The sequence below is a fragment of the Plasmodium malariae genome, assembly GCF_900090045.1.
Source record: "Plasmodium malariae genome assembly, chromosome: 12".
NCBI lineage: Eukaryota > Apicomplexa > Aconoidasida > Haemosporida > Plasmodiidae > Plasmodium > Plasmodium malariae.
In genome coordinates, this window is record NC_041786.1 from 2,948,720 (window position 1) to 2,969,538 (window position 20,819).

The following is a 20,819-nucleotide window of genomic DNA, read 5'->3' on the forward strand; positions in this document are numbered from 1 at the left end:
TTTAAAAAAATTATGTGTTTTCTATTTTTTCAAATAACAAGTAATGGCAAAAAAAAAAAAAAAAAAAATTGTGCCTTTTAAATTATATATTTAAAAAAAAAAAATATAATCATCCCACTTTTAATTAAATTTTTTTCTTTTTGTTTATTTTTCCATCAAAAACAAAATAATTTGTATTATACTATCATAGTTTAACATTGAGAGAAAAAAATGAAAGAACAAATTGAATTTTAATTATAATCGATATTATAATTGTAAAAGTTAATTCCCCTCATTTTCTCTTTTCTTATGTTCTCAATAATAATAATGATAATAATAAAATAGTAACTCTTGTTATTTTTCCTTTATACTTTTAAGTATATAATAACATCCGTTTTAATATAATTAAAAAATATATCTGTTTTAAATTAATTTTTTTTTTTTTTTTTTTTTGATTATTTTAATATTATGTTAATTTTTATAGTTTCTTTTATTTTTATGATTTGAAGTATTTCGATAAAATAAACAAATGTAAAAAGGGTTATATCTTGAATTTTTACATTTTTTTTTTTAAGAATTATATAAATATGATTTATGTTTAACAAAATGTGTATTTTTTTTTTTTTTCGTGTTAAGCAAAAGTACTTTTATTTTTCTCCTTTTTTTTCGCAACTTCATATATTTTAAGTATAGAAAACGAAAAGAAATATGCATGAAAAGGAAAAAATATATACACAAAAATGTATATATGTAATTATTTATTTGTTTATTCACATCTTTTCGTAGTCTTTTTACAAATATTTTATATTTAGTAAATTAAAAAAAAAAAAAAATATATATATTTTAAGTGAACTATGAAAACAAAAAAGAATATATATAAAAATATACTGATGATATGCAGTTATAAATTTAATTTTTTAAATATGTTTTACATTTAGTTTTCGCATTTTGCAAGAATTGTAAAATCTGGATAAGAATGAATTTTCTTTTTATATCAAAATACAAGGTAGCCAAATTACACTCTTGAATGTTTAGAAATGTATATGTATATATAAACATGTATAAATATATGTATGTGTAGGCAACAAAATATAAACTTATGTTTATTCATGTGCTATATTCCTTTTTTATGCGTTATGAGAAACTTTTAAAGACCTAAATTAAAAATTAATAAAATGTAGCTTGTGATAATTTCAAGATTAATATATTATCGTTCAATTTTCTATTTCAGCATTTTAATTCTTTTACACGAACTTAATCATATTTAATTTAAAAAAAAAAAAAAAAGAAAAAGATAACAAAAAACAGAAAAGTAGAAAACTGCGAAGGTGCAAAACTACAAAGCTGCAAAACTACAAAGCTGCCATACTATAAAACTATCAAACTACAAAGCTGCCATACTACAAAGCTGCCATACTACAAAATTACCAAACTACAAGAAATCATTTTTCCCACTCTGAACCACATATATATCTCATTTTTTTTACGATTAACTCCTTAATGTATTCAATTATTTAAATACTCAAGAATGTTTAATGTTTTCTCAAAAGCCTTTTTAGATAGCAATTCGAATAATTTTAATAGTATTAATAAGCCCATTAATAATAGTATAAATAAAAGTAACAGTAACATACCAAGACCTATATCATCTAATATAAATAATGAAAATGACAGAAGTAAAAATCTACCGTTGAAAGATAGACTAGCGACTGTAAGAAATGTACAAAATATTTTAAATAAGAAAAATTTTAATAAGGAAGATGATAACAATAATGGCAATAATAACAATAATATTAATAATAATAATAATGAAGATCAAAACGCCAATAGGATCATAAATACAAACATAAGTACAACAAATGATGTAAATAAACCTGCACTAACTACTGAAAGCAATTTAAGTAAATTCAAAAATTATTCTAGCGTTGTAAATGAAAAACAAAATGAAGAACTAGAAAAAAAATTAAAAAAGAGAAAGAGAAGAAGGAAGCATGTCATAATAATGGAAAGAATGAAACAGAAAGAAAAAGAGAAAAAAAGACAAAGAGAAATGAAAAGACATCAAAATAATGAAGAAGAAGAAGAAGAAGAAGAAGAGGATGAAGAAGAGGATGAAGAAGAAGAAGAAGAAGGAGATGAAAACGAAGATCACAATAATAACAAAGCTGAAAGACGTTATAGAAAATCTGGATATTCACAAAATAAATATGAACACAAATTACATGAAGAGGAAGAAGAGGATAATATAGAAGGCGGGGAAGATAATGAAGAAAGACAGATATATAATCAAAAAAATAAAAGTGGAGAAATAGGTTTGACTAAAAAGCTTTACAGTTCAGGAACGAATATAACGAACAGAATAACTTGGACAAATAATGTTAACGCGACTAATGATGTTAATAACGCTAATAATACTAGTAATAATGCAAATGGAAATGGAAAGGAGATTAATGAACCAGGGGTAAAACCGAAAAGAAAGAGGAGGAAAAAGAAAGAAATGGAAGAATACAGGGCTCGTCTATTAAAGGAAAAAATGCAACAACAAAACTCGTTGAGTAGTATTTATACCAAAACGAATAGTTTTAATGATAATAATAATAATAATAATAATAATGAAAATAACACACAGGGTGAAGTTAAAGTGAAAAGAAGAAGAGGAAGACCCAAATTAAGTGAAGTTATGGCTACGAATAATGCAAACGAAAAACCAAAGCAAAACGATATAAGAAAATATTACAGTAGGAACAGCGAAAATCCTAGTATGAGCAAAGGAGGTAGTAGTATTAACGAAAAAGATAAAGGAGGAAGATATGAAGAAGAAAATAAAAATGTTTTTAAAATAATTAAAACTTCTATTCAAGAAAATACTTCATTTATGAAAAAATCGCCAACCGAAATTATAGAGTTAGAAAAAAGTTATAAAAATAATATAAAGAAAGGTGTCACGTGTATACCTTTAAATTATCAAAGTAAAGGGGGAGGAATGGCAATTATTTTAATAGGCACTGAAACAACGTATGGACCTGTAAAAAATTCATATGGTTTTATGACCTTCCTAGTTTTAGATTGTCACCCGAATAATTTTTATATTGACACAGGAATAAAAAATAATGTTATTGAATGTGAAAAACATATGCAATTGCTAATTAGCCCTGGTGATATGTACATGTTCAAAAATCAAAGTCAGGAAGTTGAAGCAAGATTACTACTAATTGTGTGTAACAAAATGAATCAGCCATTTGATGCAAAAATGCACATAAAGGATCCGGAAATAAATACCCACAAATAGAGAGAGAAATACATATTTATTTAGCAGTTCTGGAATTGGAATGCATGTGTATATACTTATATATTATATATATATAAATTCATCCCTGTGTGCATATGTACAAATAAATTTAGGTACATACGTGCTTATGTGTTTACTTCCAAATTAGTCTTTAAAACGTGCATATTTTATGTTTGGTATAATGTTAATTACTCCAAAAAAAAAAATGTTTGTAATTAGAAGTAAAAAGTGAACATTTTCATCAGTAAATGATGTACATTACCAAAATTTGAAAAAAAAAAAAAGGAAAAAGTATTAAAGAATGAGAAGAAGGAATGTGTAAGACCTTAAATGATGCAAATGTGCATGACATTAAAGAATAATTTTTGGAATACATAAAAGGTTACTAGCTTTAAAAAGTTATGTTGTCCAAATATATTGTTGGCATATATTGCACATTTGTTAAACATATGTATATACATATGTGCATACACCCTTTTTTTTTTTTTTTATAATTTTTTTTTTGTTTCACCATTTAAAGAGTATTTTATCTACACCTTTATGCGTTTATTTATTTTCCATACCATATAAAATGAATAATAAACCCACTATTTAAATGTTGTAATAAACTTTTTATTGTATTATAATTTTCTTATACTACCTTGGAAAAAATAATAAAAGTAGAGGTAAAAAAATTTAGTAAGTAAAAATTATTTTCAATCTTAATTTATGGTTAAGTATTATAGTTTAATATATATTATGCTGTCATGATGTTTGAACAGTACAATATTATATTCACTTCTTTTATTTTTTTTTTAACCCTCTTTAAAATAACTTTTGACGTAAACATACGTAAAAATATATGCGGACACACATAAATATAAATATACAGAAATATGTACGTATGCGTATATATATGTGCTTATTTATATGCGTATGTACGTATTTTATTTATTTTTTTATTTTATGTGTAAAATTTAGCCATTATGAAGAATACATTTTTTTTATTAATTCGAAAACGTATCGTAATTCTGCATTGTGATGTGCCTTACATTCATTTGCGAATTCTTTATTTTTGGATGTACCCATTTATTTATTTTTTTTTTTTATATTTCAAATGGTTGTGGAATACTTTATTTTTCTTTTTATTGCTGATGTGAAATTTACAAATCTTTAAAAAAAAAATAAATTTCATGTAGGTATAGGGATCTAAACGAATTATGCAACAATCATATATGTTTGTGTGTACTATATAATATATAATAAATTTTAGTTTGTTTCAGGATTTACACGTAATAAAAATTTTTAGGAATTTATTTATATTTATATTTATTTTTTTTTGTTTTTTTTGAATTATTTAATTTACGCTTGAATAATTCTACTTAATTTGAGCAACATTCAGAAAAAACAGAAATTTAAAATAAGGTTAAAGGTAATAATAAGGGAAATTAAATAGCATAATGTTAATTGCAACAAATGAAAAAAGAATAAAATACAATAAAGTAACCACATAATAATACATAACCTCTTACCACTCAGTGTGTATGTAGTTTAAATAAAAAGAAAAATCGAGTAAAAAATATATATATATATATATATGTATACTTAAAATATAAGACGATCGGAAATTAAAAAGTATGAAGAGAAAAATTTGCATATATGCTTAAAACATTTCCGAGCAACTATTCAAAGAACAGAGTTGATAATTGATCTTGAAGACGTTCATCTTATTGGGTTTATATATTAAAACATAATTTCTACGCAATTATTTTTTTTTTTTTTCTTTTTTTTTTTTTTTTTTTTTTTTTTTTTTTTTTTTTTTTTTTTGTACAATTCCAAAAGGAACTATTAATTTTGCTTTTTCCTACTTACCACAGGAACAGCCTTTTAATGAAATAGTAATGTAATAAAATATGCTAAAGGGGGATTGCTTAATTTCACTTTTTGACATAGTTGAGGAGTTCAATAACTACTGCATGCTGTATAAAAAGAAGCATGCTAACAGTTTTAATATTTCTAGTAATGTGCTTACAAAAAATGAAAGAAATAAGGAGATAAATGAATTTAATTATAAATTTAATGATTTTATGAACAAACTTAGCATTTTGTATAAATGCATTTTAGAGAAAAAGGGTACGAATAAGGATGATGAAGTAGAAGGTAACAAAATTAATAGCAAAGACACTGATGAATCACAATATTTCCATTATAATAGTAACGATATTGGTGAAACTATATGCATACAACAAAATAATGACGAAATAGACGAAGGAGATAGAGCAGGATCTGATAAGGATGGAAAGTTTTATTATAAATGTACTATTGATATGGAGGATGAGTATGACAAGATTAAAAATTTGAATACGGAGAAAATTTTAAAAGAAAGAAATAAAAGAAAGATTGACGAAAAGTTGGAATTAGGAAAGATTAATAAGATGTGGAGCATGCATGAGCAAAATCCGAAATTATCAAGTTCTACAAATAGGTATGATATATTAGCAGCATGTAATAATAATAATAATAATAATAATATTGATTATAATAATAATAAATATCATCTAGTAACATTTGAAGAGTTCCCGTTCCATTCTAACAGTAATTCAAGTAATTCAAGTTCATTAACAAACACGGAAGACTCAAGCAATGAAAATAATGATTTTACAGTTAATAGGAGAAGTGATGTCTTAATAAAATATGTTACTGGGTTAGACTATACACTAAATGTTAGAAGAGTATCTAAAGAATATTTAATTGAAGAGATTAAAGAATTTTATAGAATACATAACAATAGTATTAAGTTAGATGAATATTCCAAATACTTAAGTTATGAAACTATAAATATGCTAAAAAAAAAGGTGGATAATAATAAAAATGGAACCTTTGATTTTATGGGTAATTATAATAATATTTTTAAGGCGGAAAATTTTTTTTTCAATGTTCCTATAAATTATTTTTTTATTAGAAACTACGAGGAACAAACTGGGGTTACTATGTCCTCATCGAATTATACAAATTATGAAAAAAGTTTAAATGGTGTCAATACATATTCACTGTCTAACAATTCATCCAGTATCAATGGAAACAACTATAACATATATACAGATAGTATACTATTAAGTAGAAACAATTCGTATAACAAATGCAATTCTCCTATGTTTGGATCAGATGATCGTCAGTTATCTCCAAATTTTGGCACGTATAATGGAACTAATAAAAGTGAAGAAGTCGATAATTATGAAGATGAGAATTATGTGAGTAGTGAAAAATATCAAATTGATGAAAATAACAAATTTTATAGAAGCCCATATTGCTATAACGAAGAGATAGAAAATAAACATTTTAGATTCAATTCAAAAAATGAACCAATTGCAGAAAAAGATGAAAAATTAAATAAATGTTCAACTATTCCTTCAAAAATGTTTAATCATTTTTGTAATTCACCCAAGAGTAACAGCAATATTTATGAGAATGAAGATAAAGTAACTAGAATTCATGGTTATATCGAATCAGAGAATTATGAAACGTGTGAGATAAATAACATAGTCAATAAAAAAAATAATTTAAATAGTAATAGAAGTGATTTTTACCAAAGTATAAGTGACTTCTACAAATGTATGGAAAACCATAATTATTATAATTGTTCGCAGGGGAAGAACAACATTAACAATTATAGTTACAGCAATGACATGGACAGAAATAACAAAGAAAGTAAGAACAATACTATCAATGACAATAACCATGATAACAGTGATAACAATAAGAACAATATCACGTATAATGCCAGAAGCAGCTCCCCTTTTCTGGTTAGCAATGAAACGAGCGTACAAGGAAATAGTATAAATTTCCAGGAGAATGGGAAAAATATAAATAATTTATACTTTGATGATGAGCTGTCTAACGCTATAACACTAGAGAATGAACCATGTATAAATAAAGAAATGGACGACAACAGAGAGAATCATTTGTCTGATAGGAATATTAAAGATACAAACACTTGTTACGAAGCAGAATGTAAATATAAAAGTATATCTGAGGAGGATAATGTAATAAAGAAGGAAAAACTAATACAATATGAAAAAGAAGAAAACAGGTGGATTGATGAATATTGTAATGGAAATTATAATTTATTTAGATCAAAACAGTTAAAAAAAAAAAAAGAATTAAAGTTTAATGGTGAATATAACGTAACTAATGATATTCTAAAACTTGAAGACACAGGAAATAACGTGAAGAATGAAAGAATCAATATTAATCTTAGAAATGGTCATTATAATGGTGATAACGACAGTCACAATCGCAGTGATAGTGACAGCGATATGGGTACAGTTAAGGATGTCATTTTGGAGAACGAAAGTAATTACGACAACACATATAATGTAATTAATCTAAAAATTGTGTATGAAACAAATAAAAGCGAGTTTTGCATTTTGGAAGAAATGAATTTCTTTCCAGGTCAAATAATTATAAATAAATATAAAGTAATAAAGGTTTTGTCCAAGACTAAGTTTAGCACTACCTTAAAATGCTTAAATATTCTTTATAAAAGAGGTGGAAAACGGAAGGATGTATGTTGTACAAATAAAACCACGAAGGATGAAAAAATAAATGCTAATAAAAAGAATATTTATGATAATGTGATTAATTTTGATACACAAAAAATGTCAACAGGCTTTAAAACAAAAAATGCTACCTGCAATGGTCATAGTATACACAATAAATACCTTAATATGGAAAGAAAATCTCTTTTAACAAACAAAGGGAGAATAAAAAAAGATTATAAATATGTCTGCTTAAAAGTGATGAAAAATGGAAAGAGTTTTTTAGATCAAGGTTTATTTGAATTGATAGTTTTGAATATGCTATCAAGTGAAAGTAATACCACGAAAGGTGATAGCTATTGCACATTGACTAATAAAAATATTATACAACTCTATGATTATTTTTATTTTAAAGAGCATTTAGTTATAGTAACTGAATATATGCAAAGTGACTTATACAATTATTTTATAAAAAAGGGGAAATTAGGAACATTAGGTCAACTACAAATTTTAGCTAAGAATTTATTGGATGGTTTAGCATATATCCATTCGAAAAATTTAATTCACTGTGATTTAAAACCTGAAAATATTATGATAAATATGAAGAGAGGGAAAAATGTCTCGAAAAGGGATTCAAAAGAGGAGACAGACGTGAAATATAACACAAATAATACAGAAGAAAAAGCGGAAAATAAATTTAATTCAACAACATCAAATTTATCAGGAGCATTAAAAAACCGTTCATTCGTAAACAGTTATAATGCATATATCGCAGAGAGTTATGAACCTAGTTTTATGTCAAATGAGAATGATATAAAAGATGTCGGCGAGATCAAGTGTAATTCTTACCAGGAGGCAAATAAAAGTGAAAAGAATAATTTAGTTATCCTCAAAAATTTACATGAAAACAATGAAACATGTGAAAAAGATAATATTTTATTATCAAAATGTGGTAACTATTCGAGGAAGTGTTATGACAAATATGCATATGAAAAAGACACTAATATTTATAATAATAAAGGAAACTGTTCAAATAATTCCGATAAAACTCATATTTTTAGTTGTGAAAAATTTGACAAAATAAAAATAATAGATTTTAATAGTTCTATATATGAAAGTGACAAATTAGAAATGTATGTTCAAACAAGATCTTACCGATCCCCTGAGGTGTTGTTACAACAAAACTATGATAGAAAAATTGATATGTGGAGCTTGGGTTGCATATTATTTGAATTTTTAACTAAAAATATATTATTTGATCATCAAAATATATATCGTTTTATATATTCTATAGTGTCTTATATTGGGCCCTTCCCATTTTATATGATAAATGGATGTAGAATACCTTATGTTTTTACAAAACATGGATTAATAATACTAAACAAAATAACGGTTGATAAAAATTATGATAATTATTTTAAGGAAGAACAAGTTCATGAAATAGATGACGATCCAGTTATCTTTAACTCAAAAGATTTCTTTCGTCTAAATAAAAATGAAAATTTTATAAATGATTTATTAAGAAATAAAAGCACAAGCCAAAGTTCACAGTTTCTATCTAAAGAACGAAATCAAGAGGTTTATTACGATGTCTGTAGTCCTAGTAATAACCTGTTAAAACATAATTTTCAAATAAGCGATTTATTATTTCTAGATTTCCTTTTATCGCTACTTCAGATAGACCCCTGCAAGAGACTTAATTCGATTGAAGCATTGGAGCACCCATGGCTCAGGCCACAACTGTACGAAGACGGTTTGTAGTGGTGCGTGTATATTAGTGTAAACGCGCACGTGAATATGTGTATACGTATATGTATGTCTACTTGTATACGTATTTGTATATATATATATATATGCCTATGTGACATAATCAGATTTATATATAACTTCTAAAAGGGGCGCTAACAATAGCAGGCGGGGGAAAGAGTTTGTACACCTTTGTACTAATTTCCATCACAAAAAAAAAAGAGGAAAAAAAATTAAATAATAAAATGATTAATATATAACAATGCAAAAAAATAAAACAATAAAAATATAATATATGATATATGCTATATAATATATACTATACGTTATATATACTATAAAGAAACTACACACTAAAAATAATGGGATACGATTATTAAAAAAAAAAAAAAAAAAAAAAAAAGGAAATATACAAGCAATGAAAATTAGAATTAAAAAATACATTAATATTAAAATAAAAATAAAAAACATTATTAAGATAATATCAAGAATATTTTTTAAATAAAATTTTTTATTTTGTTTTGTGCGGTTTTATAATAACCTTTTTTCATTTATTTTTACCATATCATACTAATATAGAACAAGTGCTTTCAAATTCCTTATTTGAAAAAAACTATCTTCGTGTCAACTTGCTTTTCAAATGATTAAAAAGGATATACATTCTTAACTTTGTTAACCATATGTCTGTTAATATGTGTTTTTCTTCTGAAATATGTACATATATAAACAAATGTATATGTACGGATGGATAGCATATATTTTTCCGTTTAAATTTAATTCGATAACTCTATTTTTTAGCCACTTAATTGTAATCGCTGTCTCTGGAGTCTTCGCTTGCCTTGTTATTATCTCCCTCTTTTTGCTGGTCATTCTCTTCATATGTCTTGTTATCATCCCCCTTTCTGTGATCGTTATGTTCTTCATACGAGTTGTCATCTTCCCCCTCTTTTTCCTCCCCATTCTCTTCATATGTCTTGTTAGAATCCCCCTTTTTGTGATGATTATGCTCTTTATCTACCTTGCTAAGAGGATCCTTTTCATTATAATCTTTCCTTACAAATTCTTCATTTGTATTTCCATCAGAAACCGTTTTATTATCATCGCCATTTTTGTTCTCGTTGTGTTCTTCACCCGTCTTATCAACATCCATTTTAATATCATCAGTGTCTTTTTGTTCATTGAGCTCTTCAGCTTTCCTGTTTTCATTTTCCTTTTTGTTATTATCATCTTCCTCTTTTTTCTCCTCATTTTCTTCATTTGTCTTACTATCCGCACCCTTTTTATGCCCTTCATCGGTTCCCATAACTTTGTCTCCCTGATTATCTGCACTTTCATTTGGTATATTTCCCGGATGGGCTTGTTCCTTTTCGTCTTCTGTTTTCTTTTCCGTTGTACTGATAACAGTACAATCGGCTTGGGTGCGTGCTCCATCATCATATTTGGTTAATAAAACATTTAATAATTCCTCGAAAATATTTTTAAATTGATCATTTTGGCTGTTATCAGAATATAAAATATAGTAAACAATGACAATACTAATTCTTACATTAACTTGTAGTTTGGAAATGCTTTTAAAAATTTCATTGTCGTCATTTGGTAGATTATTTTTGTCTTCTACATTTTCTGCATTATAAGGTTTTAGATGTTTTTTTTCTTCTTCATTCAAAAATGAATAACCATTTTTAATATGGGAAAAACAATTAATACGATGATCTTTTAAAGAGTATGCATAAGATGATGAAACATAAATAATATTTTTTATATTTTCAACAAAAGTTTCTTTGTAAATATTTAATATTTTTTTTGCTTCTTCTTGAATAGTTAATAATGCACAATAAAAGTGTTTTAAAAAATAAAAGATACAATTATTTTCACATTTTGTTTTTGTTAAAATTTTATTGCATATTCTTTCATTATTTAAACATAGCAATTCATACAAGTTAATATCACACTCTTCTTCTAGATCATTTAAGTATTTATTATTAATTTCATCATTTTGTGTAAACGAATCCCTTCCCTGTTCATATCTCTTTCTATTTTCCTCATTCTTATCATTCTCACTGTCCATATTAGTATCATTTTTGCTGATTCTTTTGATATCACATGAATCTCCTGAGCAATTGAGCAGAGAATATAAGAAGGACAAAATTATATGACTAACAAAACTAATACTCATACTTTTCCTGTAACATACATTATCATAGGTTAACATTTTTTTGGCATATAAATAACTAAAGTAGTAATTGTACTGTTTATGCAACATAGTATGTATATAATAATCATTTGCATAATTAAATAAATTGTTTAATACATTTATATCTTGATCTATAGCCTCTATATTTTTATAATTAATAATACAACCACAATTTTCATATTCATTTTTTTCCAACATTTTATCAGATATATCATTGCTTTTTTTATTGTACAAATTAAAATTGAGCAAAGCTTCCATACAATAATTTTTTTTAGCATTCAAAGAATTCGCATAGTTATTTCCATTGGGGTCAATATCATTTTCACTGTTGTTTTTGTATTGTTCATTTTCACAATTTAGTTTATCTGTAGAAATGTTCTTACATATAAAAGGAAAATAATAATTATATGTTATTAACGGCAAAATAATAAAATTACTTATTAAATCTATTAATTTTTCATCTCTATAAACGTACTTATCATGTTTGGAATTCTTTTCATTTTTATTATTTGTCATAGTACTTTCCTCTTTTTTTTGTACTCTTTTAAAAATATAATTTTCATTAAAAAGAAACTGCTGTAGTTTTATATATGCTTCACTTCTTGTTCTTTTTGAGCTAAAGGAGCAAGCCAGTGATAACACAAAGCATGTTAGTAAAAAAATATACATTTTTTTTAATTCAATAATTTTCTCAAACGCAATGTTATCTTTATACTTTTTGTATAAGGTATCATTATAGTTATCATCACGATTTACAATATATGTATCCATTAATTTGCTCATTTTTTTTTTTTTTTTTTTTTTTGAATTATTCATATACATATATATACTTTTGTAATATATGTTTGATATGATGTGTAAACATTCCGAATTGATAGAAGCTATATGCGCATTAATTTCCTCCTTTTTATTATTAAAATATAGTAAGTACGGTAGTAAGGATAATATGATATTCTCTATATTAAAATTGTTTAATTTTAATAACACACTGTTATTGTTTATTATGTTGTTAATACTTTCAGTATATATAGTTGCCTTTTCTATGTAAATATATATATCTTTATCATTTAAAGAAATATTTGTATTATTTGTATTTTTATATAAAATGTTATTAGGGGTTATTAACTGTAACATGTGTAAGTATATGTTGATTATGCAGCTATTTACATACACATTCTTTGATATTTTCTCTAACACATATATGATTTTATCAATAAAACGATATAAAATATTCTTTTTTAAAAACTGCAAAATATACATTAAATATATGCCACAAAGAAAAAAGAATTTATTATTTTTTTTTTTAATTTGTATATAATTTTTTGCAAATAAACAATTCATGTCCATTTGTCTCTGTCCACTTATTTTATTTTTATCATCTTTATATATATTAAAACAAATATACGAGAAATTTACGACACTCATAATTAGCTGCTCAATGAATAACCAGTCTTCCTCTAAATCTGTTTCGGTAATTTTTATAAGGAACATATTCTTTTCAACATCGTTTACATCAATTTTTTCTTCTTTATAATTTAATTTTTTAGCTATATTTTCAAAATCGCTGTCATATATATGATATGAATCATCATTTGAAATTTCTTCTTCCGTAAGAAATTTTAAATTCTCCATTTGAAAATTTTTAAAAATGCTATTATATATATTAACAAAAATAGTACTGTCATAATTTATTAGTAAATATCTATTTAGTAAATTAAAAAAATGTTCAAATGTAATTACTGTAATTTTTAAATGCATTATATATGTTTTCATATAAAGATTCATTTTAATTTTGTCCATTAAAAATTCTTTAACTTTGTCCTTATTATTACTTCTCTTCATATTGTTATTCAAATATGCATCTTTACTTATAATTTCTTTTGAGTTAGTTTTTTTCCCTTTATTGTAATTTTTCATAATATTGCTTCCTTTGTCTTTTTTGCCATAATCCATTTTTTTGCTTGCCTTCTCCTTTTCACTACAACTGTTATACTCATCATCCTCGCCATCTTCATCCTCTTCATCCTCTTCGTCATCTTTTTCGTCCTCTCCCTCCTCGCTACTTAACTCTTCACCTTGTTCTTCGTCAGCATATACGTAAATTTTATCAAATTCATCGGGATCCTTTAATTTTTCCCGCTTTTCCTGATCCTTCTGATGATTCTCGTCGTTACTGTTGAGGTAGAATTTATCTTCCCCTCCAAATATTTCGTTTTTTTTAATAAAAAAAGAATCCGTAGACATATCACTGTATTCTGAGTCACTAGTTGATATGTTGGTAGAATTATCTGTATCATATATATTATTCAATGTAAGATCGTATTTATTTCTTTTTTTTTCCTCTTCCTTTTTCATAATATTTTTTTTGTTTTCTTTTCCTTCACTTTGAATCTGATAGTTATATTGTGTATTTGGTAAGTTTACCAAATTGGAAGTAAGGTCATTAACTTCTTCCTCGTACAATTTTTCATAGCTCGTTTTCTTTTTTTTCCGCAGTTGCTTTTTGTTCTGTTTGCATATCATATTATACAGAACATAGGTATAATTAATTTTAAAATACATAATGTGAAAAAACATTTGTGAGGTAAGCAGTTTTTCCTTATTCAAACAAAACAAATCAAAGGAGTTGTCCGAATTAACTAGAACAGGATTAGAATCATTTATAATATCTTGCGTATTATTATTGGAACAAAATTTATCATTTGTTAAGTAACCTTGATTAGGTATTTGAACTTTTGCACTTATGTTATGCAAATCCGCTTTATTTCCTACATTTACGTTATTTAATTCATTTTTTTCTTTATTAACTGAACATTTAACCATTAATATTTTTATTAAGTACATAAAACTGCTAATATTTAAGTTAGTAATAATATTATTATAAAAATCATTAATTGTAAAAAAATTGTATATATCTAATTTTAATCTTTTATAAATATTAACATTGTCTATAATGGTACTATTATCAGGGTTTTTTGGATCTGCTTTAATATTTACATATATATGATTCAAATTATCTACATCACTATTATTATTATTATCATCGTCGTCGTCATGTTCTTCATAATTGTCATCATATTCTTCTTCATTTTCTTCCTCTGTTTGTTTTAACTCTCTAGTCTGTTGAGTGCTTAGTTTTTCTTTATTTAAATTTTCCTGAATTTTTTTTTTTTTTTTTTTTTTTTTCTTATTTTCTTCTGGTTTTTCAGGATAATTTTCTTTAAATATAATTGATAAATTACTATTTTCGTTATTACTATGTCTTGAAAAAAACATACTACTAAATTCGTCAATCCATTTGGATTTATTTAATTTCTTAACGTTCTTTTTGAACACTAGATGTGGGTGTTGATATATTTCTGTTATGCTTTTGTTTATATTATACGTTTCAACGCAGTTCCCTTTTTTATATTTTTTATTTAAAAATTCCTTTTCATTGATAAATTGCGTGTTATTTATATACATATGTGGGTAAAAAAAAATAGGAATCAGATCAATAGTAATTAATTTGAATATTATGTTTATATATATAATCCAGCCATCACGAAATAAATTATGACATTTCTTCACAAAATGAAATAAAAGATACAACAATGATTGAGATTTCTGAGTTAGATAAAAATTTATATATTTAAAAATGTAACACAATTTGTTAATATTTTCTAAATCGTGATAATATGCCAAAGTATTTATAACCACTTTAAAAATGCATAAACAATTTTCTATTAAACTATAATCGCTAGTACGTTTGAAAATTTCAAAAAATATAGGTATAAAATTATTTTTTATCAACAATTTGTTAATATCAAATTTATAAAAATAAACTTCTTTCATTTTGAAACAGTGATACTTCTTATATTGCTCCTTCCTTTTCTCTAGCAATTTCCAGTATTGATTATCATTTGTATACGAATTTTGAGTGTTTGAAAATAATTTAATTTCTTCATGTAGTATACAGTTATATAAATTTTCTAAATATATTCTATCTATATTTTTTCCATTATTTATTCCTCTATTATTCTTAATAAATTCTTCCAACTTCATTTTATTTTTTACCTGATTATTATGTAGGTCTGTGTTCAACATAATAATTGAATACGTTAAAATAAATATGACATCGCTATTTTCAACTATTACATACTTCTTTTGAACTTCTTCTTCTTTCATTAATTGTACCTTTTTAGAAATAGAATATACATTTTTATGAATATAATCATTTATATCAACATCCTTTTTCAAGTTTATTTTCTCCTGAACGCTGTCATATTCTATGTTACTTTTTCCATCGAATTTATTTTTCTGTGAATAGACTATATCTACGTTATTTATTCCGTTAGAACTATTGTCTTTATTGCTGTTATTGTGCAGTGCCGTTGTACTGTCATTAGCATCATTATTATTACCATAACCATTACCGCTACTACTACTACTACCTTCATACATGTTATCGTTCAGGAAATCTATTAGTATATACCTCTTTGTGTTTGCTAGTTCTTCTTCCTTCGACAAACAAACAACTTTGTCATTCTCCATTTTGTAAACTAAATCTACGTTTCCACATATAGGATTGGAATAAAAAAAACACAAACTGAAATGTTCAAGTATCCTTTCAATTAACTGAGCTTCTCCGGGTAATTTAAAACAATGTAAAAATAATCTTAATGAAGACAATAATGACAAATTACAAAAATCAAATAATTTCACATAACTCTTTAAAATATTAATATTTTTTCTATGAGAAATATATTCGCCAACAAATTCTTTGTCTAAAAAAGGATTATATCTCAAAAACTTTGCAATTGATTTTAAAAAATGTTCATCTTCCATTAAATTTTTTTGTACATTATTAGTACAACTACCTTTCGAATTAGTTTTCGTAATTTTACACTCTTCGTTAGCAGTTCCTGACTGGTTTATCTGATTTTGTTTATTGTTCTTTTTTTCTTTTCCTATTTCTATATCGTTTTCTTCTTTTGATAATTCTGTATTCTTGTTATTCTCCTCCTCTACTTTTACTTCATCGTCTTTATTATGGTCATATTCGATAGTTCCATTATAATTGTAATTTATATTTGTACTTCCTGAAGACTGTACATTTGTAGAGAATTCACTTTTTGCATCCTTTGCATCTTTTGTATCTTTTGTTTCTTTTGTATAATTATTTTCACATGTTTCATTTTCACAATTATTATCTATATGATCGTTCCTACTTTCATCTTTATCATTTTCCTCTTCAACCCTTTCGTCATTATATGCTCCTACTGCAGAGGTATGGTTAACACTACTAGTGTCTGCACTTTTTTCTTGCTCCCCATCTTTTGGGTTATTCGTAATGCTGCCATTATAAGTAATACTCCTCGAATTGTTATTACTAATTTTTGTACTATCTTCGTTATTTTTCACAGAATTTATATAAGTCATACTACCGCTATGATTATTTGCCTTTTCTGTATCCACTTCCTTCGCGATACAACACTTTTCGTCAACGGACGAATTAGAATGAACAATTAAATTTTCATTTTCATGTGCCATTACAGAATCAAGGATATAATTATTTTTATCTATCTGATTAAGAGAATCCTTTGTTTGGATTATATTCATTTTAATTAATTCATCAATAGATTTATTTTTTAATGTATTAAATATGGTTGCAGACTTCTTTAATATTTCTTTTCTATTTTTTTTTTTTCTCATTAAATGTTGTTTGTTCTTAATATAGTAAACTTTGTGATATCCTTTTAAATGCTCAAATAATAACATGGAGCAAAAAACAATGTAACTTTTATCTTTACTTGATGTCAAAAAATTTAAAGTGTATAATTCATTCATATTACTTTTTTTTGATTTACCTTTATTATCTGATACCTCTTCGGTAACTCCTTCTCCTGATTTACAAGCATTTTTTTTATTAACGTTTTCGGTAATTTCATCTATATGTCCTTTTATACTTTTACATTCTAATTCATTTACGTTATCTAATTTGGCTACATTTTTATTTTCCATAATTTCTTTCTTTTTATTTTGTTGTGTTTCCTCTTCCTGCTCCTTACCATTTTTTTTTTCGATTGTGTTTCTTACTTTACGTTTTTTCCTCGAATTAATTACATAACCAAAAGTATTTGAATATAAATCGTTCCTAAATTCTGTAATTATCTGATTAGTATATCCAATTTCATACATGCGGCTTGTTGATTCGTTCACACTGTTAATGCTATTTCGGTTGTTGTTGTTGTTGTTGTTATTGCTTCCAGTTGTGGTATTGCTAGTGATATACGGTATTAGTATATACAAAATATTTTTAATCATTTTAAAAATTATTTCATTCATAATTGTAGTATTTTGAATAAAATTTACACATAAACTTAATATAGACTGTACGAAATTCTCTAATACATCAAATGCATACAAGTTAACATCGTGGTTATAATAAATTTCAAATAAAACATTTTCTATACAAAAATATGATAGGGTTAATAAGGCCGTTTCAATAACATTTTTTGCAGAACTTTTCTTAAGTATATTTAATAAAATATTAATAAATATTTCATTATAAATAAAGAAATGCTTCTTGTATAAAATGAACATATTTATATAAGTTCTCATTGATCTACACATTAGTATATAAGAAGAAGACGTCATATGCAAAAACAAACACCTTATTATATTACATAATGCATCAAAATTTTTATTTATTAATGAGTAACCACATGTTTCCAATAAAATGTTTAGCAATCTAAAGGATAACATATTAATGCATTCCAAATTATCATTAGAAATCTCATTTTCAAATAAATCATTATTCAAATTTATGCACTCCTTTGTTTTTAATAAATCTACAATAAACTTACTTTTATTACTGTTTATTAATATTAGGACTATGCTCAATATGTCTTGTATGAAATCGTCATCAGCACTGTTTGTAGTACTATTAAAATGCTTATTTACCGCATTATTCACAGTACTATTATTCACAGCATTACTATTCACAGTATTATTATTCATAGTACCACTATGCACAGTTCTACCATTCACAGCATTATTATTCACGTATTTTTTCACGTTATCATTCGAGCCATTATTCGCTCCATTGCTCATAACACTACTCATAACTACGTAAAAAATATTTTTTAATACGGATTCACAGTTACCCTTAAACAATAAAGAGTATTTATTATTCTTATATATTTTAAAAATATAACAAATTATTTTTATAATGTTTTTTCTATCAACAACTTTCATAGAATTGCACAAAATATTATTAAACAAAATTATGGTATCGTATAATATAATTTCTTCATGATTAATATTACTGTAGGTCATAGGGGCACTCAATAGTGTTTCTATACTAATGTTAATAATATTGTTTCCTTTATTTAATATAAAATCAGGGTTTTCTTCTTTTTTAAGACTAAATTTTTTAGTTAATTTATAATTTTTCGAAAAAAAGTTATATTTCTTTCTTTTAGGAATTTTTTCATTTGTCTTGGATAATAACTGAGTATCATTCTCCACATGTTTGTCACCACTGACCTTTGTTACACTATTCTCGTTTGTATTAGTTAAGTACTTTTTTCTCTTATAATAATTTTCGTCATTCTTAATTTCATATTCATTATTGTCTGAAGATATATAGGACAACTTTTTGGAGGATACGGTTTTATCGTATGTCTTTTCATTGAGATATATACTATTATATTTTAATATATGATCTAACGAGTGCAATGCATTTAATTTAATTTTATAAAAAATGTTATTATTTCTTATAATATTTAAAAAAGGTGCAATATGATATATATCTAGCTTATTATTAAATTCTGGTACTTCTATACCTTCCTTTATATTATAATTTAAATTATTAATACTGTTGTATAAGATAAATAATGCATCTACAATACTTGAGTCTAAATTTTTATTATATTCTTGCTTTTTTATAACTGATAGCACATTGATTATTTCATTTTTTATGATTGTAAATATATTTAGTTTTGTATATTCATCATTACTGAACTCATTACTTAAAAAATTTGGGACCAAATTCTTCTTATTATCACCATTCCATTTGTAAGCATTCTTAAAACATATACTTTTTTCCATTTTTTTTTTTTTTTCATAATGTTTATTGTATTCCATTTTCCACAAAAAAATGTATTTCGTACATTTCTATGGAACTATACTTTTCTTGTTGTAGCTTTTAACAATATAAGAGGGACTCAGCCAAAAAGCAATAATTTTGGAGTATTCGGGTTAAAAAAAATACTTCTATGTATACATATATACAAATGCTGATATGCGAAGATGTATATATGTATGTTTATATGTACACCACTTTGCCTCTTTCTATTATATTTTAAAATAGCTTTATTTCTTTCTGGAACTCTGCTTACGTGATTTGAACAAAATTAACGCTTTTTCAAATATATAAATATACACATTTACTTATATGCACATAATATTTTTTTTTCATGTAAATTTTAATACTAATGTGTTATTTTGTTATCATCCTTTTTTCCATATTTATACAGTTCTGTATAATGTATTCTAAAGTAGATATCATTTTATAAAAGAAAAAAAAAAAAAGCAAATAGAAAATAGCAAAAAGATAGAACAAATTATAAATGTTTATGCTTATGAAGAAAATACAAGTTATATAATTTTAAAAAGTATGTGAAAACATTTTATATATATGTATAAATTTTCCTAAAAAATACAAAAACGTTCCTTTTAATTAATATTTTACGCTAAATTGATAATAAAAAGAAAAAAAATTGTGTAGCAAAACATTCTAAAAGAGGAAACTGAAAAGTGATAATTATATATGTATAAAAAAAAAACTTCAAAAAAAAAAAAAAAAGGATGAACAGGAATGAATAAAATATTATGGCTTTGCATTGATGTATATAAAGGGAAAAAAAAATTTCTAAATAAAAGGAACAAAAAATAAGTTTACAATATTAGAATTAATAAAGGAGAAAATAAACCATTAAAAAATTATTTCCAATAAAAAAAATCCTTCGAGTTTACAAATATATTTATATGCATATTACATTTATATGTATTGAATTCATAATGTTTTTACTTTTTTTGTGAGCCATAA

At 24.8% G+C, this 20,819-nt stretch overlaps 3 protein-coding genes across 3 annotated transcripts; 2 read left to right on the forward strand and 1 right to left on the reverse strand.

The window, feature by feature from the left end:
• Positions 1-1,507: 1,507 nt before the first annotated feature.
• Positions 1,508-3,268, forward strand: PmUG01_12073900 (conserved Plasmodium protein, unknown function; the record flags this gene model as incomplete). The annotated part of the gene is made up of 1 exon (XM_029006982.1): positions 1,508-3,268. One exon carries the CDS (start codon positions 1,508-1,510, stop codon positions 3,266-3,268), a length of 1,761 nt encoding a protein of 586 aa, XP_028863417.1.
• Positions 3,269-5,160: 1,892 nt separating this feature from the next.
• SRPK2 (serine/threonine protein kinase, putative) lies at positions 5,161-9,546 on the forward strand (the record flags this gene model as incomplete). Its single annotated transcript, XM_029006983.1, has 1 exon — positions 5,161-9,546. The coding sequence occupies one exon, from the start codon at positions 5,161-5,163 to the stop codon at positions 9,544-9,546; it is 4,386 nt and encodes a 1,461-aa protein (XP_028863418.1).
• Positions 9,547-10,333: 787 nt separating this feature from the next.
• Positions 10,334-19,819, reverse strand: SEC7 (protein transport protein SEC7, putative; the record flags this gene model as incomplete). The annotated part of the gene is made up of 1 exon (XM_029006984.1): positions 10,334-19,819. The coding sequence occupies one exon, from the start codon at positions 19,817-19,819 to the stop codon at positions 10,334-10,336; it is 9,486 nt and encodes a 3,161-aa protein (XP_028863419.1).
• Positions 19,820-20,819: the final 1,000 nt, after the last annotated feature.